This window comes from Salmo salar, chromosome 25, assembly GCF_965601325.2.
Source record: "Salmo salar chromosome 25, fSalSal1, whole genome shotgun sequence".
NCBI classification, from domain to species: domain Eukaryota; kingdom Metazoa; phylum Chordata; class Actinopteri; order Salmoniformes; family Salmonidae; genus Salmo; species Salmo salar.
In genome coordinates, this window is record NC_138315.1 from 20714450 (window position 1) to 20742299 (window position 27850).

At 44.3% G+C, this 27850-nt stretch overlaps 1 protein-coding gene across 8 annotated transcripts in view; it reads left to right on the forward strand.

Moving 5' to 3' along the window:
* The window catches only part of e41l5 (Band 4.1-like protein 5), a 48630-nt gene that overhangs the window by 11515 nt on the left and 9265 nt on the right, over positions 1–27850 (forward strand). For all 8 annotated transcript variants that reach the window (XM_014173419.3, XM_014173417.3, XM_014173422.3 and 5 more), the window contains 15 exon segments: positions 1468–1572; positions 2255–2297; positions 2500–2578; positions 2702–2746; positions 3264–3316; positions 4806–4926; positions 5574–5661; positions 5812–5900; positions 6025–6115; positions 10129–10298; positions 11495–11601; positions 13559–13577; positions 18448–18484; positions 18705–18829; positions 27355–27515. In XM_014173419.3, coding sequence (XP_014028894.1) covers positions 1468–1572; positions 2255–2297; positions 2500–2578; positions 2702–2746; positions 3264–3316; positions 4806–4926; positions 5574–5661; positions 5812–5900; positions 6025–6115; positions 10129–10298; positions 11495–11601; positions 13559–13577; positions 18448–18484; positions 18705–18829; positions 27355–27515 — 1333 coding nt within the window.

The window sequence follows — 27850 nt, forward strand, 5'->3', positions numbered from 1 at the left end:
GGCTCCATTGTGTTCATTCTCCCTGGCCGAAGGGGCGCTTTGTGAGCTATGCCAACTCTATGGGGCCTGCGTGAGCGTCCGGCAAGCTTGGATTAACACTGAGGGCTGTTTAATGGCAGCATCCTCTCCTCTCTACCCATCACGACCACCTGTATAACGTACCGGACCAGAGCATGGCAGTGCAGGCCTGAGTCCTCACTGCTCATGTCAATGTTTGTTCCCCTGCAGGGTATTTTGTGTGTGTGTGTCACTGTGTGCTGTATGCACACAGCAGTGTCACAACCAATAATATGCTTGTTAGGTTCCAGCAATGTTGCAGACTTTACTGCATGTTCTGACTTTGTGCTTAAGCTACGTCTTTAGTGTTTTGAGTTTCCATTGTTTGTGCACTTAGGAGTGTCCTCTCTGTTGGTGGACTTGGTCTAACGTTGCTTGTATTCATCTGAGAAACTCAAGGCAAAGAAAGCTCTGCAGAATGGCAGTGCACTCTCCCAGCCACTACAAGGGGCGTTTTCACCCCTTCTATAAGATTTGACCATTCAGTCACCTTGAACACAAATGAGCTCAGTGTCATTCAGCACAGTGGAGTGACCGACCAACTACATCTTTTGTTTTTGCCGTGTCTCGCTCTCTGGTGGTGTGAGGCAGGACAGAGGGAGTGGGAGCGTTTTGTTTTCATAGGCTGGCCTGTGGCTCACTCATTAGCTGAGACTTCTCTACAGGGCTACAGACTGTACTGTGTAGTTAGGCTGCAGTGTGTGTGTGGTTAGTCAGTCAGACTGCTGGGCAGAGAGAAGAGACTGACTGGGGTCACGCTGACTCGCTGTGTTGCGGCCTACTAACAGGTTGCCATGGTGACCCCCGTGCTGCCATTCTCCATGCTGTTTTGAAGTTGGCTGTGTACTGAACTATCTAGTACAGCAGCAGGCTACAGGAGTTGAGCAGCTAACACCCCGTCTGAGCAGTGCAGACTGGAGACTGGTACGACCTGTCAGACTGACTGCAGGAAACACTCTATCATAGAGTTCAAACTCCTCACCAGAACAGAAGGGAAAGACTTAAACATGTGGCAATGTGCCTGATTTTAAAGTAGGTGAAGCCAGCTAAATAATATGTTCTATTTAGCTCTCGTCTCTTCTTTGTGTGTTTTCTAATCAGTTATAGAGGCAATCAAATCAACACTGTCTGGGGAATGGAGTATCTGGGAAGATTACACACATCCTTAAAACAGCTCTGTAATTTCCCTTTCCCCCCCAGTGTTGACTTAGTGAAACTTCTCCACTTGTATTGTGTTAACCATGATAAATAACATTGAGCAACAGTTTAAAAATATTAGAAATATTGAACTATTATTAAAATGCTAAAGAGAACACAGTGAAAGGTCTAGACCTCGTCTGTTGAGTGATTGATGACACTGCTTCCAGATGAATGACTGTGTGACCTCTGACATCTCTCCTGTGCTGTCAGAAAAAAGCCAAGGGTGAGGAGCTGTTTGACCAGATCATGTATCATCTGGACATCGTAGAGAAGGACTACTTCGGACTGCGCTTCATGGACTCTGCACAAGTACCGGTAAGACCAGAGTAGCAGACAGTCCTAGAGACAGACTTTTACTACCACCCACCCAACCTTGTTCTAAGAATTAGGAAGGGGTTTGTTATGGTTAGATTTATCCACTGAACTTGAATTGCTCTTCTCTGGAATAGTGATTTGTATAACAGTGTGTACAGTTCACATACTATATGGGCTGTTGGAAAGTTCAAGTACAGTTTGTCGCAGAAAGTTAAAATTAAGTTTTTTATTAAAATTAAATTATAAAAATAATATCAGTGTCTATCAAAGACCCAGCAGCCAGGGCAAGCTGATCTGGTGTGAAGGGCATTTAAGGAAGGAGAGGAGAGAGAGAGAGAGAGAGGTAGTAGGGAGGGAGATCTGGAGAGAGGAATGTGGGGGAGAGAAGTGTGAAATAGGGCTGTGGCAGAGACCTTCCGTTCCCTCATCAGCGTGAGCAGCACCCTCCTAAACCCCCGCCCCTCCCTCCTATAATTGTTCATGCCTCAGACTCCCAACTCCCAGAGGAGTTACAAATCAGAAATTCCCTTTCTAGTGACACAATCATACTGTGTGTGGTATCTTAAGTGAGGCTGTCAAATTCATTTGTTTTTGGCCTTGACCATGCCATGGATTCTCTTGAGTCTAGACAGGAAAGAATCAACTGTCATTGAAATGTGTTCTTTTCTCATCTCTTTTGCAGCATTGGCTTGACGTTACAAAAAGCATTAAAAAACAAGTCAAAAGTAAGTATATGTTCATGACCTCACAATCATTGGAGATACACAAGCCATAGCCCTTCTATTGCCTATTTTCTGTACCGATGTATAATGGACGGGTGTGTTGATGGAGCAGCCAGAAACAGATGGATTTCATTAATGCCATTCTCATTTCAAACCTCTGTTTTCTTTCCTTCCTCTCTTCCGTTCCTCCCCTACCTCTGTGCAGTCGGACCCCCATACTGCCTTCACATGAGGGTCAAATTCTACTCCTCAGAACCCAACAACCTGCATGAGGAGTTGACCAGGTCACCTTTTTGTGGTCGTCTTATTACTATTCAATAATCACCAATTGTTTTTCTAACATTTGTATTTATTGGGGACATTAATCTGGACCTTTTTATGAACAAATGACCCTTTTATTCTCGCAGATATCTATTTGTATTGCAACTAAAACAAGATATCCTCAGTGGCAAGTAAGTAACTTCCCTCACCCACTGTTTTGCTCTTCCTATATTAGATATACAGTCTATTACATTAGTGTAGACTTCATGTGCTTCAATATATTTAACATGGCTGATGTCTATAGGCCAAGTACATCATTACATGTTAGCTATATCTGTTCTGTTGCATCATGATACAGATGCTAAGAGGCTTAGCTACAGTAGTGGATTACACACGTGATGTTGGAAAGAAACTATTTACATCAATAAATAGTTTGAGGATATTAGTATCCATTTCCACTACATGGGGATTAGTGTTCATGTTGTTTGTCCAGCAATCCAATAACACAGGGTTGTTGTGTATTAGCTCTGGAGAGAGAAACGGGCTGTTAGATACAGCAGGGAACTACTGCGGGAATACTGTAACAGCTGTGACTGATCTCTTCAGACAGTGTCCTTGCCTAGTGTGTACTGTACCTTGTTGAAAGCAACAGCACTCAGACAGCAGTATTTTTTTTCTTCCTACTGAACACTCCTCCTTGTATCGCAGGTTAGAATGTCCTTTCGACACAGCAGTGGAGCTGGCGGCCTTCTCCTTGCAAGGTAAGAGCAATGATGACCCAATGTCTTGGTGTGGTTGTCATAACTCTTCTTGAATGAGAACCACTGAGTTGCAGTTTTCTGAGGGGGTGGAATCTTTGCTATCAGCAGGAAGAGACCATAGCGCCACAGTAGCCTTTCAGAGCCTATTAACATGGTGGAGTATTTGTGGAAATAGAAGATAATTTGGGCTTATCGCTACCCTCTCTTCAAGAATGTGTGCTGCTGCCGCCGCACTGCCCAAAGTAGTTGGCCTAAATGCTGAGGCTGCAGTCCTTGCTCAGTGTTCCAACTGTAAATGGGCTCTCCAGGGTTGTTCTGAATGGAAGTGAGCCCCCCTCCCTCCCTCTCTTCCAGCTCCTCTGTGGGGGTAAATGCAAGCTCATTAGAGCCCAGCTCTCTGCAAAGGCCCCCTAATCCAGCCCTCTCCCTCGTTCCCTCTCTCACTATCCAGTCTCTCTCTCGCTCTCTGAGTTCTCATGAAAGTCATCCACACCAACACAGCCCCTTTATTTACAGCAAAACCACTTTTTGTTTCTCCAAACTCACTCTTTAGCCAGAACTCAGAATGGCCCTTCCCAAACAAAACGGTCACGCTTTGTCTTGTGTATTTTAGCTAGAATAGATATCAGGATTTCAGACTGTATTCTGTTCTGCTTGATGTCTGCTAGCTAAATGTCCAGCAAGTCAAATAATGGACCCTCAAGCAGTTAGTCAAAGCCTTAGGTTTCAATGTAACCTACTGAATGTCCGGTCGGAGGCTAGACTCCATTCTGTTTGGCAGCTAGGCTGGACGTCTGTCCATATTTCCCACACTGAATTTGATTTGTTGACCAATGACCAGGAGGAGGTGAGGCATTCCCTTCTCTACCCTGTCAGCAACATCCATCCCTGTCATGGCCGCGACCCCTGACCCTTAGCCCCACGCTGAGCTCTGTGACACATCACTACTCTGCCTTGGTCTGCAGCAAATCACTGATAACAAAGAGCCTCTCCTCACCTCCATTACCCAGATAGCATACTGTTCCCCTTTTTATACCCCTGCCTGCAGTCAGACAGGGTTATCTCCATGATGCTATGTAAGGAAAGAGGCATCATTGTATGTCTGTTGCTCCACTTAAATATGATTTGGATGTATTTTAATGTTAGTGTTCTAGTGGGTTTGAGAAATGGAAGCAGGCAACTTTAAAGGAATTATTCAAAATGACAAATGTCATTAATAGCTAACACGTCATCTATAAATCCTAAATCAGGGACCCGCATGATGGTGATAGAAGAATACATACTGCTTCTTATTAGCATCACTTTCATTGGCAAACAATCCCAGACCCCAGATAGCATGCCTTAGTCAACCTTCTAGAGTGATTCAGAGAACCCATGTCTAGAGTTGTGTTCCAGCTGAGCTGGGAGATTGTGACCCTGCGGAGCATGCTCTGGATCTGGTATCTGAGTTGGGGTTAAAGTACTCAGTATGTTACCTGTTGTGTTCCAGCTGAGCTGGGAGACTGTGACCCTGCGGAGCATGCTCTGGATCTGGTGTCTGAGTTCCGCTTCATGCCAGAACAGACTGAGGCCATGGAGCTGGCCATCTTCAACACCTGGAAGGAGTGCAGGTAAAACAAGGATATCACAGAACATTTCTGAATAACAATTTATGATATCTCCATAATATAGCATTTTATAAAGCATGTTTTAATGGTAAGGTATTGTATAGTGTTACCAATGTCTAGAGGTTGTATAGCCGGTCATATACAGCCTTTACATTACTGTATATACGATGGTTACAGCCAGGAGTTTGTCCTGTACTTCACTGCCTATAGGGTTAGGCTGCCTGAGCTTCTCACTTAATTACCTTTCCTTGGGGAGTGTAGGTCATCCACCCGCTATATTATTTGATCACCCTTGATGTGCTGGGGTATTCCCAAGTAGGGTTAGGTGTGCTTGTTTTTAGAAATGGATTTAAAGCATGTCTCGGTGTGGGCCGGTCTTGACCCGGGGTTACCCTGACTCCTGTACTATAGGGGATGTAACAGATGCTACATCTTGTCATTGGGTGTTTTTTTAACCTGGAACACATGCATGAGCTACCTGTGATGTATGACTTCGTCGTGGTTGAGATTTTAATGTCACTTTTGATTTAGTATCATCAGTCGTGGTTCATCTCAAGAGTCAACATTCTTTGCGTGTGACCTTTATCACCCACCGACCTTATCCCCCGTTTAACCAGTATTCTGCCTGTTCTCCCTCCGCTCCGTCCCAGGGGCCAGATGCCATCGCAGGCGGAGATTAACTATCTGAACAAGGCCAAGTGGCTGGAGATGTATGGGGTGGACATGCACATGGTCAAGGTGAGGACACCAGGATGGGGGTTTCTCCATCTCTCTCGTGTAATACAGGGCTCTACTGGTATAAAAACAAAACGCTAGTGGAGATTTAAGGATGGTAAGTAACATAAACTGTAACACTGTGCTGAATGGCTGTGTCTACTGTTCCTTCAGGCTCGAGATGGTAATGACTACCAACTAGGACTGACCCCCACTGGAGTGCTGGTGTTTGAGGGAGAGACCAAGATAGGCCTGTTCTTCTGGTAAGACCTTTGGCCATACTTGATCTCTACCTGTGTCTCTACTAGTTCAAGGACTTGTGGGTCTTGATCACTATCTCTTGTTTAATTGTCCCTGTAATTGTGTGCTGTTCCGTGTGTGTCCCAGGCCCAAGATCACCCGTCTAGACTTTAAGAAGAGCACACTGACCCTGGTGGTGGTGGAGGACGACGGAGAAGAGGCTCAGGAGACCGAGGAGGTAATGAACCAACCCTCTGCCATAAACACACACAGTGGGGGCAGCCATGATCCCTGCTCTTACCCCCTACTATTTTCTACTGGGCCATCTTCCCATACACTTATCCTCACACTCAGTCTCTCTGAGGGCCCTGGTGTAGCTGGGGATAGTTGCTTCCACCTGGGTCTGAATCTGAAGTATCCATGCTCACATCCTGTTCTGTTTATCATGCTGCATTACTCTTTCTCTTCCATCATGCTGTTCTGTTGTGTGCTACCTTAGTGAATTATAGTAGCTGGTGTTGAAATGTCCATTTTCTACCACTACTTTTCAATACAATGCGAAGCCCCTGTACTTTTCTGTAAAGCTCCTGTCATTGCAGAGCGAGCCCAGCAGCTTTCCAGTCTCCTCATGAATGGTCCTAATGTTACTTAGGCTGAAAACTGGAAATTATGTCTATGACTAAGGAGAGTTGATTAGTCATGCTCTCATTATATTGTGGTAGTACTATTTGAAATGTGTAGCCTATACTCTCTGACCCTGTTTTTGTTCTGACCACATAATATCAGTAAAGGCAGTTACTTTGTTCCAGTCCAATAAAACGGCTTTGTATCGAATTGAAAATGAAAACAGCCTTATTACAGTACACCACCGGAGGCTGGAGCAGAGCTCTACAAAGCTGCTTTTATAACAATGTGCTGCGGGGGGGAGATGGACAGGCAGGCAGATCGATCTTCAACCGATCGCTGCCCACACCTGCCCACCCGTCCAGCATCACTACTCTGGACGGTTCTGACTTAGAATATGTGGACAACTATAAATACCTGGGTGTCTGGTTAGACTGTAAACTCTCCTTCCAGACTCACAATAAGCATCTCCAATCCAAAATTAAATATAGAATCGGCTTCCTATATCGCAACAAAGCATCCTTCATTCATGCTGCCAAACATACCCTCGTAAAACTGACTATCCTACCGATCCTTGACTTCAGTGATGTCATTTACAAAAAAGCCTCCAACACTCTACTCAGCAAATTGGATGCAGTCTATCACAGTGCCATACGTTTTGTCACCAAAGCCCCATATATTACTCACCCACTGTGACCTGTACGCTCTCGTTGGCTGCCCTTGCTTCATATTCGTTGCCAAACCCACTGGCTCCATGTCATCTAGAAGTCTTTGCTAGGTAAAGCCCTGCCTTATCTCAGCTCACTGGTCACCGTAGCAGCACCCACCTGTAGCATGCGCTCCAACAGGTATATTTCACTGGTCACCGTAGCAGCACCCACCTGTAGCACGCGCTCCAGCAGGTATATTTCACTGGTCACCCCCAAAGCCAATTCCTCCTTTGGCCGCCTTTCCTTCCACTTCTCTGCTGCCAATGACTGGAACGAACTGCAAAAATCTCATAAGCTGGACACTCATATCTTCCCCACTAACTTTAAGCACCAGCTGGCAGAGCAGCTCACAGATCACTGCACCTGTACATAGCCCATCTGTAAACAGCCCATCCAACTACCTCATCCCCATACTGTTATTTATATATATTTTTGCTTCTTTGCACCCCAGTATCTCAACTTGCACACTCATCTTCTGCACATCTACCACTCCAGTGTTTTAGTTGCTATATTGTAATTATCTCACCATTATGGCTATTTATTGCCTTAGCTCCCTTATCCTACCTCATTTGCACTCACTGTATGTAGACTTTTTCTATTGTGTTATTAACTGTATGTTTGTTTATTCCATGTGTAACTCTTGTTGTTGTTGTTTGTGTCACACTGCTTTGCTTTATCTTGGCCAGGTCGCAGTTGTAAATGACAACTTGTTCTCAACTAGCCTACCTGGTTAAATAAAGGTGAAATAAAAATCTATTAAGTAATGAGGGGGACGGGCTGCAGCTCAAGCAGCCATGTAGTGTAGACATTTGCAATCAGCTGGCTGCCTGCCTATACCCAGGAATCAAGATGTGTTCATTACCAGCTAAGATGATCTGTGTGAGGAAGGCATTTTGGGGTAAAAAAAATCACTGGGTCAGCAGGACTGCTAACGTGTGCTCTGGACAAGGATGTTTGCGTAGCTATGAGGGGGTGTGTATAGTATTAGTAGAGATTAGTATAGCCCATGTCAGTTCTGAAGCAGAGGCATATCCTTGGGTAGGTTCGTTATGGCTTATTTTGTTTGAGGGAGGTTTCTGTGTGTGGGAATGAATGTGTGGATTTCCACACCTCCTCGGAGGACATGTCCTGTCTCTCTCCGAGGCTGCCTGGCCGGGCTGGCTCATCTCCAGGGAGAGTCCGTTAAAGCATTAGCTCTTTCCCTCAGGCATCTGTGGCATCCACAGTCTTTACAGCAGCTCCTAGCACTGCTTTAAACCAGGCTGTCGAGCTGTTAATGTGGAAACACCCACCGCCCAACTACACGCTGCTGAACACCTGGAAGTGGGAGTTCACTCTATGGTCAAAGATACTTCACCTTGTCAAGATGTTTTCAGACATCTAAAGTCATTTGTTGTGTGGATGCGGTTATACGCTATGCCTCAAACCCAAATGTTTTGGGAAAGAACTGAATGAGGTTTATTTGAAGTGGTAGTCAAAGGAGTCCTGCAATACACAGAAAATGGATGTGACTGGTAATATGCTGTAGTGCTGCGACGTACAGTATGTAGATGTGATGCCCTCAGGTAGAGAAGAGGAAAGGCTAGACAGTGTTGTAATGGGACAGTAGACTAATTCACATCATTACTAGTGGTTAATGGGGACTGCTGCTCAGCCGATCTGACAGCTGACCACTTGGAATGTGTTGCACCATCGGAATGTGGCCCGGGTCTTTACTTTGGGACTTTCCACTAATCTCTGGTGTGTGTGTGTGTGTCCGACACTGGACTGCACATTCTCACTCTAAGGTATTCTGGTTCTCATCTCCCGAGGTCTTTGTTTTGACGTCTTAATCCGCCCTGTGAATGTATTCTCTTTGTGACCCTGTTCCTGTGTCTGAATTAATGAAGCACTGTTAGCAGAGCAATGAATAGGGCTGGTTAGCAGCAGGACAGAGCACTGAATAGGGCTGGTTAGCAGCAGGACAGAGCACTGAATAGGGCTGGTTAGCAGCAGGACAGAGCACTGAATAGGGCTGGTTAGCAGCAGGACAGAGCACTGAATAGGGCTGGTTAGCAGCAGGACAGAGCACTGAATAGGGCTGGTTAGCAGCAGGACAGAGCACTGAATAGGGCTGGTTAGCAGCAGGACAGAGCACTGAATAGGGCTGGTTAGCAGCAGGACAGAGCACTGAATAGGGCTGGTTAGCAGCAGGACAGAGCACTGAATAGGGCTGGTTAGCAGCAGGACAGAGCACTGAATAGGGCTGGTTAGCAGCAGGACAGAGCACTGAATAGGGCTGGTTAGCAGCAGGACAGAGCACTGAATAGGGCTGGTTAGCAGCAGGACAGAGCACTGAATAGGGCTGGTTAGCAGCAGGACAGAGCACTGAATAGGGCTGGTTAGCAGCAGGACCGAGCACTGAATAGGGCTGGTTAGCAGCAGGACAGAGCTCTGACAAAGTTGCTACTCAGGCATAACTGATTAGGACACAAGAAGGAATTTAATTTGCCTCGTCGAGGCCTGATGGAAAATTGCTTTAATGAGCAAGTTATTGAGAACTGCAGGGCAAGCAGCCTTTTCTCTGCAAGGCCATGCGCTGACTCAAATGAGGGAAACACAGGGAATAGGGTTGTTGTATATTGTCAAGTTCATCCACATCAGAGGGAAAGAGGAGACCTACTGTGCTAACCACTTCTTATTGCAAAATCAGCTTGTCTGGAACCATAACCAATCAGTTAACATGTCTACAACCAGGCTCGTTTTTCCCGTCCACCATATGCTGTCTTAGGGCTCTGTTTGTTCTTCAGGAAACTTTAGGCCCTAGTTATAACATGCGTGTCCTACCAGTGCTTCATGTCAGTGTGTTTCCTCTCTCCTGTTGCTGTGACACAGTAGAGTTTTGCTCATGCTATGTTCCTGTCTGTCTCCGTCTCAGGGTAAAGAGCAGGAGCACACCTTTGTGTTCCGTATGGACCACCCCAAGGCCTGTAAGCACCTGTGGAAGTGTGCTGTGGAACACCATGCTTTCTTCCGGCTCCGCGGCCCGGTCCAGAAGGGCTCAGCACGCTCCGGCTTCATACGCATGGGATCACGCTTCCGCTACAGGTAGCTACTGAACAGCATGTGCACGCTCTGCTTTGCGCGCGCTCTGCTTAGCACGCTTCTAACTGGATTCAGTCCACACTGCACAAGTCTCCACACAATTTTTATAATGCATGTTTCATCAGCTTATTAAAATTCCAACAATTTGCACATAAGACAAATCCACAGATTATAATTTGAATAGGACTCAACCCACCATATGCTCTCATTAAGCTGACTGTGCCTAATGAAACTCGCTAAACTTCCGACATTCACCTTGGTCCGTTGTGTAATAATAGCTTGTCTTGCTGCAGTGTGAACTACGCACTGCTAAAGCAGCAGCTGCAGGCTCTCTCTGGGGCCTTGTTATTTCAAGGTGGGGTGTTTCTAGTTGGATGGTTAGACTTCAGCAGGGGTCAGTCCCGTGTCACAACACCTTGTCGAGGGGTTGAGAACTGAATGCCACCCTGGGGGTATGAGGGAGGGGACAAGTAACGGCACACTGCACTAGTGCACCCTCTGTTTAGTTTTCCTCTGGAGTACCCCAGCAGTGGTTACAACAACACTGCTTCTCTGTCTGCGCAACTCTACAACTTGGCTATATTCCATATGGACTGGTTCGTTTCCATCCTGACCATGTGGCCTGACCAGTCAAAACTCTGGGCTCAATGTAAACCATTCTCATTGATTTAAGGAATCTTATCGCTTGCTGTTTTCATGTAGTCTTTTCTGCTTCTATCTGAAAGTTTCTTCCACAAACTGAACTTGACTCCAATAACCCTCTTTTTCCTCATTACAACCATTAAAATTACATGTGTTTGAATTCATGCTTTCTCTTCAGCTGGATCTTGCTAAGGATTTTCAATATGTTATTCCCTTTGTGGATCCTCAGCCCCAGCAGAAGTTCCAGTCGCTATCTGAATCAGTCCTGGTGGTCTGATTGCAAGGGAGGCCTAACCTCCCTATCTCTGCCTGTTTTCAGTTTACACTGGGCACTCACTGCCTGACTGTCCCCTGCCTGCTGGTGGGTTGGTTGGGTTCGCTCTCATTCCCCCTCCTTCCTGTGTGTTGTTCTGGGTTGTATTCACTAGGAACGAAACCCAATGAAATGGGGAGGGGACTACCTGAACTTGTCCAATAATAAATGCTTGTTTACCTTTTCCCTTTGCAAACAATCTTGCTATGGTGTGCACTAATGAATATGACCCTGTTGTCCCCAGTGGGAAGACTGAGTACCAGACCACCAAGGGCAACAAAGCCAGGAGGTCTGCATCGTTTGAGAGGAGGCCCAGCCGACGCTACTCCAGGAGGACCATGATGAACCGAGGTGGGTAGATACACGGTTTATACAGTACACACCCACACTGTAATATACTGCTTATGGGTCTTTCTATAAGCTAGGGAGGATTTCCTACACTGGACAACTTGTTACAACTGTTAATAAGTCATTTATAATAATCAGCCAATACTTCTTAATGTCATTCCATGAATGTATAAGAGGGGCTCATAACTATATTCAATACAATTCAAGAGTGGATTTAAAGCCTGTTTAACCCTTTTGTCATGGTTGGTGTCTTGACGGATTTGTATGACATAAACATTACTTTTCTGTCCTTGCATTTATAGTTATAGTTATATCATATATTAAGCATTAATCAGTTAATTTAGACATTGACCCTGTAAGAATCCTGAATCTAGCTGTCGGTCAGTTTTTTTTGGGGGGGGGCAGTGTAACTACATTTTGTCTCCTTATGTTTTGGGGGGGGGACTGTTTTCATGGGCTCACAAATCCAAAATGATGTTTGCGATTGCAAAATCGAATGCTTCTAACTGAAAGAGTCGCCTTACCTTGATACTTAACTTAGATACTGTCATTAACTTGGTTCTTCAATAATTCTGCATAATACTTATTGGATGCGCGTTTGGTGTCCAGCAATTTCTCTGAATGACAGTCAAATTACGAAGTGATTTTAGTGAGGAATGTCCAGAATATTTTGACATCTCATTTGTTATGCTGGTGAAGACAGTTGTTCCTGGATCCCTAGAGAACTGATGTTGATCATCTGTCTGCTTGATTTACAGCAGGGTCTGATTAGATTTGACAGAGAAAAACAGCAAGTTAAATGAGTTCATATTTTCATATGTTTTTGTGCCTCGGATTGGACACCGAGTCTACTGGGCGCAATTGGGTAGGATCGAGTATTGCGCAACACCTAATGCGTTTCCTATTAATTATTGTGGATATAATGACTACAAATTACATCGCCTAGTGTGCTTATTCACAATATGACTTGATAATAAAATAACAAATACATGTTTTCCATGTTACACCTGCAATTTTAAACAAGGGGCTTGAAGTAGCCTACTTAAATTTGGAGCTCAGAAATTAAATTATTGGAATAAGCCTACCTTGAAAATCAGACATTTCCTCAATTTGGTGCTTGAAAAGTAATTTTTGCAGCCAATTTATAAGTTCTCCTGCTCCCTTATAATTATCTGTGATTTCATTTCTTATCATATTTTGTGAGATGTGGCCACTTGTTTGTTTCCTGCCGCTTCAATTGAATGGTGTTGCGGTTAAACCGCGTGCGGTAATTATGAGGATGATGACACTTAATGCTGGCTTCAACTTGGCTTTCCATGCAAATCCTGTTTTTGGTCACTCATTTTAAAAACGGCGACGGTGAGATGAACACTTACTGCTACTCATGGTTTTATTATGTGTGCCTGCGTTGACCACGGTCTACAGGAAAAATCACCATGCATCCCATCTATTTAGTCAGGCAATGTCAACATTATTTTCAGCTATTTTAGAATGTAATAATGACTCAATGCATTGGCAAGGCCAAAACAATTCATTATTCTTAGTGTTAATGGCCTACTTTTTTAAACATTTTGCATGCTTTTTGTGGGGAGGGCAGTTTCTATATCAGGCCCTATATGTAAAGGTATAGGAATTATAACATTGAGGTCCTTAAATTACAATTTAAATGCTTGGAAAAAGTCCCTGAAAGTCCTTGAATTTGACTTGCCAATGTCTGTATGAGCCCTGCTTAAAGGATGTGTGTTCCTAGGCCTATGTTGTGTAGGTGTGGGCCATTTTGCATGTATTCACTTTTATTCCTCTAAGTACACATTTGCAACTGCATGAAAATCTTTCATTTTGTTTCAAACTCTTTTGAAACATTTATCCCAATGTTACACATCGGCGCCATTATTTATAGAAAGACTCTTATACATCATACCTGACTCATTTTGATGTTCTTTCTCGTATTATTTCCCAGGAGCCAACAAGCCCCAAGAGTAAGTACTTTTTTTTTAAATTCCAGAACTGAATATTGGGAATGGGCACTGATCAGTGAGTAGTCTCTTCCTCTAGCTGTTTGTTATGAATATCTCTCTTCTGTCGTTGTAAGACTTGACTCATCTCAGTGTGATAAACATGACACACACACACAGAGTGAGAGACGCGCGCGCACACACAAACTATCAGAGTTCTTCACACAGTCTGTATCCCTCTGGTGTGTAACCTCCTCCAGGCTTGCCTTGCGTTGGGAGGCTTTATCTCTCCTGTGTGCTGGGGGAGGCAAGCACTGGTTATCATCACAACCACACATCGTATAGAGTGAGGACTGCGAGAAGAAGTTCTTGCTCTTTTGTACAGTGTGATCAGTGTGCATTGTTTTATTCCCAAGATTTCTTTGTGTGTGTGCTGCTGTGCTCTTTCAGGAAGTGACCTTTTTACATAGCAACAGCAATAAAGCATTTGGAGTGAAATGTATATATGTAGAAGCCTGTCTGTTAGTTTTACTCCAATTATTTTATTTATTTAACCTTTATTTAACTAGGCAAGTCAGTTAAGAACAAATTCTTATTTACAAAGATGGCCTAACCCGGATGACGCTGGGTCAATTGTGCGCCGCCCTATGGGACTCCCAATCACGGCCAGTTGTGATACAGCCTGGAATCGAACCAGGGTCTGTAATGAGATGCACTGCCTTAGACCGCTGTGCTACTCGAGAACACCCAAATTATTGCCATTAACTTAGGTTGGAGTCATTAACTTGTTTTTCAACCACTCCACAAATTCCTTGTTAACAAACTATAGCTTTGGCAATTCGGTTAGGACATCTACTTTGTGCATGACACAAGTAATTTTTCTAACAATTGTTTACAGACATATTATTTCACTTATAATTCACTGTATCACAATTCCAGTGGGGCAGAAGTTTACATACACTAAGTTGACTGTGGCTAGGAAAATACCAGAAAATGTCATGGCTTTAGAAGCTTCTGATAGGCTAATTGACATCATTTGAGTCAATTGGAGATCTACCTGTGGATGTATTTCAAGGCCTGCCTTCAAACTCACTGCCTCTTTGCTTGACGACATGGGAAAAAATCAAAAGAAATCAGCCAAGACCTCAGGGGAAAAAATTGTAGACCTCCACAAGTCTGGTTCATCCTTGGGAGCAATTTCCAAGCGCCTGAAGGTACCACGTTCATCAGTACAAACAATAGTACGCAAGTATAAACACCATGGGACCATGCAGCCGTCATACCGCTCAGGAAGGAGACGCGTTCTGTCTCCTAGAGATTAATGGACTTTTGAACAAAAAGTGCAAATCAATCCCAGAACAACAGCAAAGGACCTTGTAAAGATGCTGTAGGAAACCGGTACAAAAGTATCTATATCTACAGTAAAATGAGTCCTATATTGACATAACCTGAAAGGCTGCTCAGCAAGGAAGAAGCCACTGCTCCAAAACCGCCACAAAAAAGCCAGACTGCGGTTTGCAACTGCACATGGGGAAAAAGATTGTACTTTTTGGAGAAATATCCTCTGGTCTGATGAAACAAAAATAGAACTGTTTGGCCATAATGACCATGGTTATGTTGGGAGGAAAAAGGGGGAGGCTTGCAAGCCGACGAACACCATCCCAACCGTGAAGCATGGGTTGGCAGCATCATGTTGTGGGGGTGCTTTGCTGCAGGAGGGACTAGTGCACTTCACAAAATAGATGGCATCATGAAGGAGGAAAATTATGGATATATTGAAGCAACATCTCAAGACATCAGTCAGGAAGTTCAAGCTTGGTTGCAAATGGGTCTTCAAAATGAACAATAACCCCAAGTATACTTCCAAATTTGTGGCAAAATGGCTTAAGGACAACAAAGTCAAGGTATTGTAGTGGCCATCACAAAGCCCTGACCTCAATCCCATAGAAAATGTGTGGGCAGAACTGAAAAGGCATGTCTGAGCAAGGAGGCCTACAAACCTGATTCAGTTACACCAGCTCTGTCAGGGGGAAATGGTCAAAATTCACCCAACATATTGTGAGAAGCTTGTGGAAGGCTACCTGAAACGTTTGACCCAAGTTAAACAATTTTAAAGGCAATGCTACCAAATACTAATTGAGTGTATGTAAACTTCTGACCCACTGGGATTGTGATGAAAGAAATTAAAGCTGAACTAAATCATTCTCTCTACTATTATTCTGACATTTCACATTCTTAAAATGAAGTGGTGATCCTAACTGACCTAAGACAGGGAATTTTTACTAGGATTAAATGTCAGGAATTGGGAAACTGAGTTTAAATGTATTTGGCTAAGGTAAACTTCTGACTTCAACTGTGTGTGTGTGGGGGGGGGGGGGGGGGGGGATTGGCAATGATGCAGACAATTACATTCATAGAAACCACCATATATGTAGTGTTGAAAGTTGATATCTCCCCCCCCAAAAGAAAAAAGAAAAGCATTGGGAATATCTCATGGAGGGAAGGGGTCGGCCTAATTATAGAACACAATCAGCCTGACATCCTCTTCTCACCATTCATCATCTTATCATGCATCAGGGTTATACAGTGCCTTCGGAAAGTATTCAGACCTTGACTTTTTCCACATTTTGTTACGTTACAGACTTATTCTGAGATGGATTAAATAAAAACAATTCCTCAGCAATCTACACAATTCCCCATAATGACAAACTAAAATAAGTTTTTGGGAAATGTTGCCCATTAAAAAAATATATGTATTCAGACCCTTTGATATGAGACTCGAAATTGAGCTCAGGTGCTTCCTGTTTTCCTGTTGTTCAAACTTGAAATGTTTCTAAAACTTGATTGGAGTCCACCTGTGGTAAATTCAATTGATTGGACATGATTTGGAAAGGCACACACCTGTCTATATAAGGTCCAATAGCAAAAACCAAGAGGTCTAAGGAATTGTCCGTAGAGCTCCGAGACAGGATTGCGTCAAGGCACAAATCTGGGGAAGTGTAAATCAAATGTATTTATATAGCTGATATCTCAAAGTGCTGTACAGAAACCCAGCCTAAAACACCAAACGGCAAGCAATGCAGGTGTAGTAGCACGGTGGCTAGGAAAAACTCCCTAGAAAGGCCAAAACCTAGGAAGAAACCTAGAGAGGAACCAGGCTATGAGGGGTGGCCAGTCCTCTTCAGGCTGTGCCGGGTGGAGATTATAACAGCCCATGGCCAAGATACCAGCAAGGAAGGTCCCCAAGAAAAGTGACCTCCATCATTCTTAAATGGAAAAAGTTTGGAACCACCAAGACTCTTCCTAGAGCTTGCAACCAGGCCAAACTGAGCAATCGGGGGAGAAGGGCCTTGGTCAGGGAACCCGATGGTCACTCTGACAGAGCTTCAGAGTTCCTTTTGTGGAGATGGGAGAAACTTCCAGAAGGACAATCAATCAAGCCTATATGGTAGAGTGGCCAGACAGAAGCCACTCCTCAGTAAAAGGCACATGACAGCCCACTTGGAGTATGCCAAAAGGCATCTAAAGGACTCTCAGACCATAAGAAACAAGATTCTCTGGTCTGATGAAACCAAGATTGAACTCTTTGGCCTGAATTCCAAGCGTCACGTCTGGAGGAAACCATCTTACATTACTCATCTCATATGCGTATACTGTATCTTATACAATCTATTGCATCTTGCTTTTTCCGCTCGGTCATCGCTCATCGTTATATTTATATGTACGTATTCTTATTCCATCCCTTTGGATTTGTGTGTAGTTGATGTGGAATTGTTAGATATTACTGCACTGTCGGAACTAGAAGCACAAGAATTTTGCTACACTCGCATTAACATCTGCTAACCAAATTTGTGACCAATAAATTTGATTAGATTTTTTAAAACCTGGCACCATCCCTACGGTGAGGCGTGGTGACAGCATCATGCTGTGGGGATGTTTTTTCACCGGCAGGGACTGGGAGACTAGTCAAGATTGAGGGAAAGATGAGCGGCACAATGTACAGAGAGATCCTTGATTAAAAACCTGCTCCAGAGTGCTCAGGACCTCAGACTGGGGCTAAGGTTCACCTTCCAGCAGGACAACGACCCTAAGCACACAGCCAAGACAACGCAGGAGTAGCTTCGGGCCAAGTCTCAATGTCCTTGAGTGTCCCAGCCAGAGCACCGACTTGACCCGATCAAACATCTCTGGAGAGACCTGAAAATAGCTGTGCAGAGACCCTCCCCATCCAACCTGACAGAGTTTAAGAGGATCCGCAGAGAATAATGGGAGAAACTCCCAAAATACAGGTGTGCTAAGCTTGTAGCGTCATACCCAAGAAGACTCGAGGCTGTAATCACTGCCGAAGGTGCATAAACAAAGTACTGAGTAAAGGGTCTGAACACTTATGGAAATGTTTTTTTATTTTTATATATAAATTAGGAAAAATTGCTAGCAACCTGTTTTTGCTTTGTCATTATGTAGTATTGAGGGGGGGGGGGGGACAATTTAATCAATTTTAGAATGCTGTAACCTAACAATGTGGAAAAAGTCAAGGGGCCTGAATCCAAAGGCACTGTATCATGTGATAATTACATAGTAGTTAGTTAGCAATGATGTCATGACTGTGTGACTTGATAATGCTCACTTTGCGTTGATTGTCATAGCGACGAGTGATTAATCAAAGGCATAGCGCTCTGCGACATTGCATGTCAAAAACATGGGTCCTCCATAGCAGCCTTGATATGGCAGCCATATCTTATAGTGAAAAAAGTGTGTGATTTTCTTCAAGCTTATATCAGCATAAGCTCTTAAGGCTGAAAGGTCAAAGGGTTACACTGTTAAAACAATATGTCCATTGACTGTTTTAGTGAATGCTCTCTCTTGTCTCCCATCTCTCTCCTCTCTTTACCAGTCACAACAATGGAGTGAACACCAACAAAGACACTAAGGTATGTTGCGTTCCTTTAACCCGACTGAGACTAGTGGCAAAGAGCTGGTTTCCCAAACACATTAAGCCTGGTCTTGGACTAGGTAGCACTTTCTATGGAGACGTTTCTATGAAATGCTTTTTATTCTAGAACGAGGCATAATCTGTGTCTGGGAAATCGGCCTTTGGACTCCCACCCATGATCCAGTGTCCTAACCCCTGTCCCTCTGTTTCTCCCCCAGCCCCTCCACATCAGAAGCCCCTGGTCTCTTCCTGTGGTCAGCCCTGCTCCCTCAGTCTCCACCAGCGGCCCCATGGAAATCCAAACCCTCCCCAGGAGTCCTGGCGGTGGCCAATCAGAGAAGAGGTGAGCCACTCGCTGTTCTAATGCCATAAGAGCGTTAAGCTGCCTAATCTGTCCATCCTGCTGTCACTTGGTAGTGCGTGGTTGACACGGAGGCAGCATCCCAAATCACACCCTATTCCTATATAGTGCACTACTTTTCATCAGGGCCCTTTTTTTTCTGTCACATACACTGGAAAGGTGCAGTGAAATGTTGTTTTACTTAGGGTTAAGTGCCTTGCTCAAGGGCACATCAATAGGTTTTTCACCTTATCGGCTCAGATATTCGAACCAGCGACCTTTGGTTACTGGCCCAACGCTTTGACCTCTTGGCTACCCTGCAGAGAGAATAGGGTGCCATTTGGGATGCACATGAAGGCTCTGCCTAGTGCCTGCTCTGCTCTGGGACCGCTAGTGACCAGACAGATACCTGGGCCGTGTTCATTAGGCAACAATTGGAAGAAATTGGACTGCGACAGGAGTGGGACTAGCTGGACTTGTTCAATAAGAAACAAACATTTTTGTTTTCACTTGAAAAATGTTTAGAAACGTTTTCCATTGCATGCCCTAATGGACATGACCCTGGCTGCACTATGCACATCCTGGAGCTCTCAGGAAGTAGGGTGGTGGTGGTTTTGTGTGTGAGTGTATGCATGTATGCGGTACAGTGAGTGACTAGAATGTGAATGGTGTGCATGTTTGGCAGTTTGCTCTGACACTGGGCAGATGGCTAGTGGTGGTAGTCCTGCTACTGCTGCATTGCTGGTGGCCGTGGCCCCCGCTGGCTTGGCAACAACAAACTCTTTCTTCTAAGAAATATCTCATCCCTTTCCTCAACCCCCCTCTCTCTTCTCTTCTAAACTTTATCCCCAGAGGATTACTGTACAATGAAAGCGGGTCTGCTTTAACTTCCTGAAATGTATGCATTTCCTGTATTTGGTTTACTTTGAAGCTGTTCTCTTTTACGTAAAATCAACATTTTAAAGCTCTACTTTTTGTTCTAGTATGATGATGTACTGAAACCAAACAGGCCTTTTCTTAAGGCAAGGTATGTACCCTCCAAGTTATCTGTAGATTTGCTTCATCCAATCAATTTCTCTGGGCCTTCTGGGTCCTATGATTCAGGACTGGTGACTGTCTCTCCTGCGGTAAACAAATACTTTTCCATCCATGGTAATGGTTGCTCTCTCTCTGCATTGATCCTCTCTTCAATACCAACCCAATCAGTGTAGACATCAGCTATGCCAATACTCTGGTGGGCTTTTTCCATGACCACCACTTGTTGTGGTCTACTAATGCTAAAGTACACTCCTCCTCCTCCCTCTTTGTAAGTTAAATAAAATTTTGCTCCCTGCTATTGTCTCAATACCTGGCTGAGATACACTACATGACCAAAAATCTGTGTGTACCTGCTCATCAAATATGTAATTCCAAAATCATGGGCATTAATATGGAGTTGTGTTTAGTGAGTCCGCCAGATCAGAGGCTAGTAGGGATGACCAGGGATGTTCTCTGTTTAGTGAGTCCTCCAGGTCAGAGGCAGTTGGGATGACCAGGGATGTTCTCTGTTTAGTGAGTCCTCCAGATCAGAGGCAGTAGAGATGACCAGGGATGTTCTCTGTTTAGTGAGTCTGCCAGATCAGAGGCAGTAGGGATGACCAGGGATGTTCTCTGTTTAGTGAGTCCTCCAGATCAGAGGCTAGTAGGGATGACCAGGGATGTTCTCTGTTTAGTGAGTCCTCCAGATCAGAGGCTAGTAGGGATGACCAGGGATGTTCTCTGTTTAGTGAGTCCTCCAGGTCAGAGGCAGTAGGGATGACCAGGGATGTTCTCTGTTTAGTGAGTCCTCCAGGTCAGAGGCAGTAGGGATGACCAGGGATGTTCTCTGTTTAGTGAGTCCTCCAGGTCAGAGGCAGTTGGGATGACCAGGGATGTTCTCTGTTTAGTGAGTCTGCCAGATCAGAGGCAGTAGGGATGACCAGGGATGTTCTCTGTTTAGTGAGTCCTCTAGGTCAGAGGCAGTAGGGATGACCAGGGATGTTCTCTGTTTAGTGAGTCCTCCAGATCAGAGGCTAGTAGGGATGACCAGGGATGTTTTCTGTTTAGTGAGTCCTCCAGGTCAGAGGCAGTAGGGATGACCAGGGATGTTCTCTGTTTAGTGAGTCCTCCAGGTCAGAGGCAGTAGGGATGACCAGGGATGTTCTCTGTTTAGTGAGTCCTCCAGGTCAGAGGCAGTAGGGATGACCAGGGATGTTCTCTGTTTAGTGAGTCCTCCAGGTCAGAGGCAGTAGGGATGACCAGGGATGTTCGGTTGATAAGTGCTTGAATTTGACTATTTTCCTGTCCTGCTAAGTATTCAAAATGTTACGACTACTTTTGGATGTCAAGGAAAATGTATGGAGTAAAACGTACAATATTTACTTAAGGAATGTAGTAAAGTAAAAGTAGTCAAAAATATAAAAATACAGATACCCCAAAAAATACTTCAGTAAAATTACTTTAAAGTAATAACTTAAGTACTTCACACCACTGCTCTTCTGGGAAGGCTTTCCACTAGATGTTAGAAAAGTGTTGCGGGGACTTGCATCCATTCAGCCACGAGCGTTAGTGAGGTCCAGCACTGATGTTGGGAGATTAGGCCTGGCTCACTGTCGGCGTTCCAGATTCATCCGTCGGACTGCCAGATGGTGAAGCGTGATTCATCACTCCAGAGAACGCGTTTCCACTGCTCCAGAGTCCAATGGCGGCGAGCTTTACACCATTCCAGCCGACACTTGGCATTACGCATGGTGATCTTCGGCTTGTGTACGGCTGCTCGGCCTCCCTAGTCATACGAGGAAGGTTAATGATAAACAGACTTCATTGCTTTGTTAATGCAGTGCTTTAGACTAGTTGTTGCCGGTGTATTGTCCTCTGCCACAGAAACAAGTCTAAGATTGGAATATAGCAACGACTGAGGAAAGATAAAAATGTTAGCTCCGGCCTATAAAAGCTTAATTCTTTGTGCATATTTCATGACTCTGACCAAACAAGCGTGAAGCGCTCGTTGTCAACAGGCGATTAGAATTGAAGAAAGTTTACTGAAGGCCAGGAGATCTCTTCAGAATCACTTCCAAGGCACTGAGACGATCAGGTCAGGTGGTGGAAACTGAAATCCTCCTGTGATCTAGGCTAATTCACCATCAGTGGTAACTAGCAGGCCTAACGTCAGTTCTGTGTACATGCATGTAGCCTACAGTACCTTAGGAAAGTATTCAGACCCCTTTGGCTTTTTCCCCCTCATCAATCTACACACAATAACCCATAATCACATTTACATAAGTATTCAGACCCTTTACTCAGTACTTTGTTGAAGCACCTTTGGCAGCAATTGCAGCATTGAGTCTTCTTGGGTATGACGCTACAAGCTTGTCACACCTGTTTTTGAGGAGTTTCTCCAATTCCTCTCTGCAGATCCTCTCAAGCTCTGTCAGGTTGGAATGGGAGTGTAGCTGCACAGCTATTTTCAGGTCTCTCCACAGATGTTCGATTAGGTTCAAATTCGGGCTCTGGCTGGGCTACTCAAGGACATTCCGAGACTTGTTTTCCGAAAGCCACTACAATAGTTATCTTGGCTGTGTGCTTAAAGTCGTTATCCTGTTGGAATGTGAACCTTCGCCCTAGTCTGAGGGCCTGAGCACTCTGGAGCAGGTTTTCACCAAGGATCTCTCTGTACTTTGCTCTGTTCATCTTTCCCTCGATCATGACTAGTTTCCAGTCAATGCTGCTGAAAAACATCCCCACAGCATTATGCTGCCACCACCATGCTTCACCGTAGGGATAGTGCCAGGTTTCCTCCAGACGTGACACTTGGCATTCAAGCCAAAGAGCTCAATATTGGCGTCATCATACAAGATAATCTTGTTTCTCATGGTCTGAAAGTCTTTCGGTGCCTTTTGGCAAACTCCAAGCGGGCTGTTATGTGCCTTTTTTACTGAGGAGTGGCTTCTGTCTGGCAACTCTACCATAAAGGCCTGATTGATTGTCCTTCTGGAAGGTTCTCCCATCTCCACATTGGTCACTCTGACAGAGCTCCAGAGTGCCTTCGGGTTCTTGGTCACCTCCCTGACCAAGGCCCTTCTCCCCCGATTGCTCAGTTTGGCCGGACAGCCAGCTCCAGGAAGAGTCTAGGTGGTTCCATACTTCTTCCATTTAAGAATGATGGGGGCCACTGTGTTCTTGGGGACCTTCAATGCTGCAGAAATGTTTTGGTACCCTTCCCCAGATCTGTGCCTTGACACAATCCTGTCTCTGAGCTCTACGGACAATTCCTTCGACCACATGGCTTGGTTTTTGCACTGTCAACTGTGGGACTTAATATAGACAGGTGTGTGCCTTTCCAAATCATGTCCAATCAATTTAATTTACCACAGGTGGACTCCAAAATGAAGGATGATCAATGGAAACAGGATGCACCTGAGCTAAATTTCCAGTATCATAGCAAAGGGTCTGAATAGTTATGTAAATAAGGTATGTTTTTTTATTTGTAATAATTTGCCAACATTTCTAAACTTGTTTTCACTTTGTCATTTATGGGGTATTTGTAAATTGATAAGAAAATTATAATTGAATCCATTTTAGAATAAGGCTGTACGATGAAGGGGAGATGGCTTAAAGAAGGATTTTTAAGCATTGAGAAAATTGAGACATGGATGGTGTATGTGTGCCTTTCAGAGGGTGAATGTGCAAGACAAAGTATTTAAATGTATTTGAACGAGGTATGGTGGTAGGTGCCAGGCGCACCGGTTTGTCAAGAACTGCAACGCTGCTGCGGCTTTCAGGCTCAACATATTCCCAGTTTCCCTTGTAAGTCAGTTAAGCTATTTTCAGGTCCCTCCACAGATGACTTGCCTAGTTAAATTAAAAAAACATGACAACTGTGGGAGTAAGCATGGACCAGTGTCCTGTGGAACACTTTCAACACCTTGTAGAGTCCACGCTCTGACGAATTTAGGCTGTTCTGAGGGGAAAATGGGGGTGCTACTCAATATTAGGTAGGTGTTCTTAATGTTTTGTACATGTAGCTTATTTATACCTCTGACTGAAGCAAGGTTTTCAAGGGGATTGTAAAGTAAGGAGATTCATAAATGCTTTTTAGTGGATACTAAGTAGCAGAATTGAAGGATTTTAGATCAGTCAGTGAAATGATTTAGTGGTATGCTATACCTTCAATTGAATGTGTCCTAACAGCAGCTGTGGCCGTAGCACAGTGGAAGGTGGGGAATTCAAATGAATCAATGAGGCAGTGATTTGGCTGGAGCTCTGATGTAACACTGCAGCTGATCATGTGAATCGGCCAGGACCGGAGCACAGCCTTTAAGGACTGGTATCATGACTAATGTGTTTAATGATAAGGGTTTCAGAGGTCAGAATTTGTTTCAGGGGGTTTTTGTTCCTTCCTGTAATTTTGATAATTTCTTGTATTGATTCATATTGAGAATTTGTTTGTTCACTTACTGGCAATTAAGTAGACCTGCCAGACACATTCCTTAGGTTCTTTGCTGACTGCTTAGCGCTCCTGGCTTTACTTTGGAAGATATTCAAGATAATGTTGTTGAGGATTCATAAGTAATTCGATGTAGGAAAGGGCCTGTGTTCAGTTTTCAAGCCCTAAGAAATGGAATCTTACAGAAGCATAGGAGTTGCGATGAATTTGGTCATTATGTTAAATTCCCCTCCTCACCCCAACCGGTGGTTGATTCGGCATACTACCGTCAATTGACCCTTTTCTCTCACCCTCAATTCACCTGCACCGCCCACTCACTCATCTGCCTGCTTTTCCACTAACCTAACCAATGCATGACAACTGCTTCAGCATGCAGCACAGCAAGCACATTTGTAGCTTGCTAGCTACAGTAGCTCCACGCTTGCTTAAGCCTGGTTTTAGTTTATTTAATGTCAAACTGTCCAACATGTCTCTGTTATGTCATCTTCATCTGAGTCCCCAACTGTTTTCCTGTTACCTCTCTGACCTCAGTTTCCCACTCAATTATACACACCTCATCATCCACCTTCTATAGAAGTACTGGAAACACATGTTACGAATTCAAACCCCTAACATAAGCATGGTTAATATAGCACCACTGGCATGCATTTATTTAGCGTCTCTAGAGGTTAGCCTAATGTCCGGGTATTAAAAATGTAGTATTTCCCCATTTTTGAGTTGACTGAAGTGCTTGTTAAGTGGCATGAGAAACGCTGTCCGCTCATATTGAGTTTGTAAAACTGTCCACATTGGTAGAGATGTTTTCTGTCATTTGATATGCAGTGCTTCCATTCCACTGACCTAGTTATGTAGGTAACACACTCTAAAGAATGAGAAGATGAATCATATCTCCTATAGATCACAACCATGATATTGTGACATATCACTCCATTATGAAGGATGTAGGGTCTTTCTGTTCATTTCAGTCTTTTCAACAGCAATGGTGACCATGCCATTGTTTCCAATCTCAGTCATTCTCAGTGCTGTCGTAATACTATCATGTATAGGAAGGCTAGCTTCAGGACAGCCAGTTGACCTCTGTCTTGTACTTCATCACATAGTTTGCAGAAAGAATAGTCACACACAGTCACTGAACACCTAATACAGCAAGGCAGGTTAAGTCCTATTCTGTACGCTCTGCTATATTTCTCCTCCCTCTCTATTCCACACTCCTCTTTTTGACTTTTACATTCCTCCCATCTTGTGTTAACCGTGCTATACCTCCTCACCCTCTTTTCCTTCAACTTTCTGTCCAGGCCGCTCCCCCCTCTCACCACCCAATGCTGACCCTCTCCTTCTCCTCCTGGAGGTGGGTGGGCGGACACCACTGGACCTTATCACAACCTTTCCCCTGTCTCACTAGGACCCTAGCCTAATCTTCAACAAGAAACAGACCAGACAGAGCTCTCTGGCTCTGCGCTCAGGTGACGCCACACTACCTGGATTTGTTCACTCCCCCGTATACCACCTCCTCACTCAACCACTGAAACTGAAATGCATCACACCCCTCCCCAGTGAAACTGTCCAGGGCTGGCAAGAAAGATTGACAATAACCAGCCTGTTGACAAGAGCCAAGAGGAGAGAGCATGAACCCACTGGACCGCTGTTCTGTTCCATTATAGACAGACATCCATCTCTCTGAAGAATGACTTTATATTATCCAGGGACATTAAATGTTCCTTTTTGGCCTTTACTGCCCCAAGCAGTTGGTGTTATCTGTTATATTTCATATGGTTGTCTTTGTCAGGTCTTAATCATCCAAATATTTGATTCAACCCACATTTTGTGAGTGATTTTTATCTATGTTGGTACGTTTTATGGATCTGCACACGTCTCTAATGTTGTCTGAATCTTGCCTTTTCTGTGTTGAATTAATGCACAAATTATGAATACAGATAGATGGAATAAAAACTTCTAATCGTGTATTGTTAGTTCCTAGATGGTTAATTTTAATGTTCTCTAGTATTTCTATATGTTGACACTACTGGTACTTTCACAGCTCTACCAATGAAGATTTATTTTAAATTAGCTTCCTGTTTACATTGTCATGTGACCAAATATTGTCTCTGTATTGTACTTTATTGAGACCTTTTGATAATGAACAGCATTTTTCTTTTAAAGAGCCCAACTTCACTTGTGAGTAGGCAGTTTATGGTTTCAGTGTACACATTTTTACGCTTATTTATAATTTTTCTAGAGGTAGGGAGTGCTATTTGGCTGAAATATATTTACGCTGGTCCCTGTGGGCTAATTATTAGCAGCAGGCAGCATGTTCTTTACCATGAGGGAGGGAGGGTGTCTTCTCCTAAGAAAACTGAAACCAGTTGTATCAAAGCCTCTTCCAGCCTGTAATCTCACTGCAGTCACTTATGGAATGTGACTCACTAGCTAGTACACCTCCCCCACTCTATACTCCCTCTACCCCTCCTACACAACTCTCATGCCTGTCTCCCTTTCCCTCCCAAACTGTGAGAGATTTGTATGAATGAGGCCCATGTCATCTAACCTGATGCCTGGTGTGTCAGGTCTACAGGTCTTAAGGCAGTATGTGTGGTAATATTCTTCTCAGCGTTCATCAGGTCTTTGTCCTCCGGCTGCAGCCGAGTGTAAGCTACAGTATACCCTGCTGGAGTTTAGCAACAAAAGTTTAGTCACAATTCCAGACCCTCTTTGATGGAGGGAACATGCTGTTTTGTAATTCCCATACAGTGTATTCTTACGTGCGCTAATTTGAGGGCTGATCAAGCAACTGTTGCGTTACAATCGTAGTTATGGATATGGGGGCATTTCTTTCATCCATGTTTACTTGAGTAGGATCCAGGGTGCTGAGCCTCATGCACTGTCAGTATGACAAACTCTTCAGTCTGTCTTCGAGTGTTCAGGTAAGTCATTCTCATGTTTCGGCCCTGAGTTTTTTTTTCTCCTGCTCAGTCACATGGCCAGGAAAAACCTCTGTCCCCTACATGTTGGTGTATCAGTGTGTCTCTGTCTATCCTCATGTCCTGCCCTCCTCTCCCCCCTGCAGCATGCCACTGCCCCTCGTAGCTGATCTGCTGAAGACGTGCGTCGATGATGTCATCCGGACACCTGTTCCCATGGCGACAGCAGGCCTGCCTGAGGAGGCAGGGCCAAGCATGGCAGCCTCCGCCTCCAGCCTCACGGCAGACGACGCAGTCTCTCTTGCTGGTGAGCTTACACGCGCCGACCGACAACAGTCATGCAAATATTAGGCTTACTGTCGGTAACCGTAGTAACAACCTCTATTAAAAAGTACTCCTCCTTGCAAATGAAGTTGTGTTCGGTAAGGTTGTGTAATGTTAAAAAGAGAACTGCCTTACAAATATCCTGCCTACCAAAGCCGTCTTTTGTAATGGGAGGCTAAGTACACCAAAAACATTTTTTTTTTAATTCTCAGTGTTATTAAAAGTTAGGAATGGGACTGAAGTGTTTTAAATAGTTAGATTTTCTCTGTGTGCTCCACAAGGATTGGTGTTGGTATGTGTGCTGTGAGTAAAGACTGT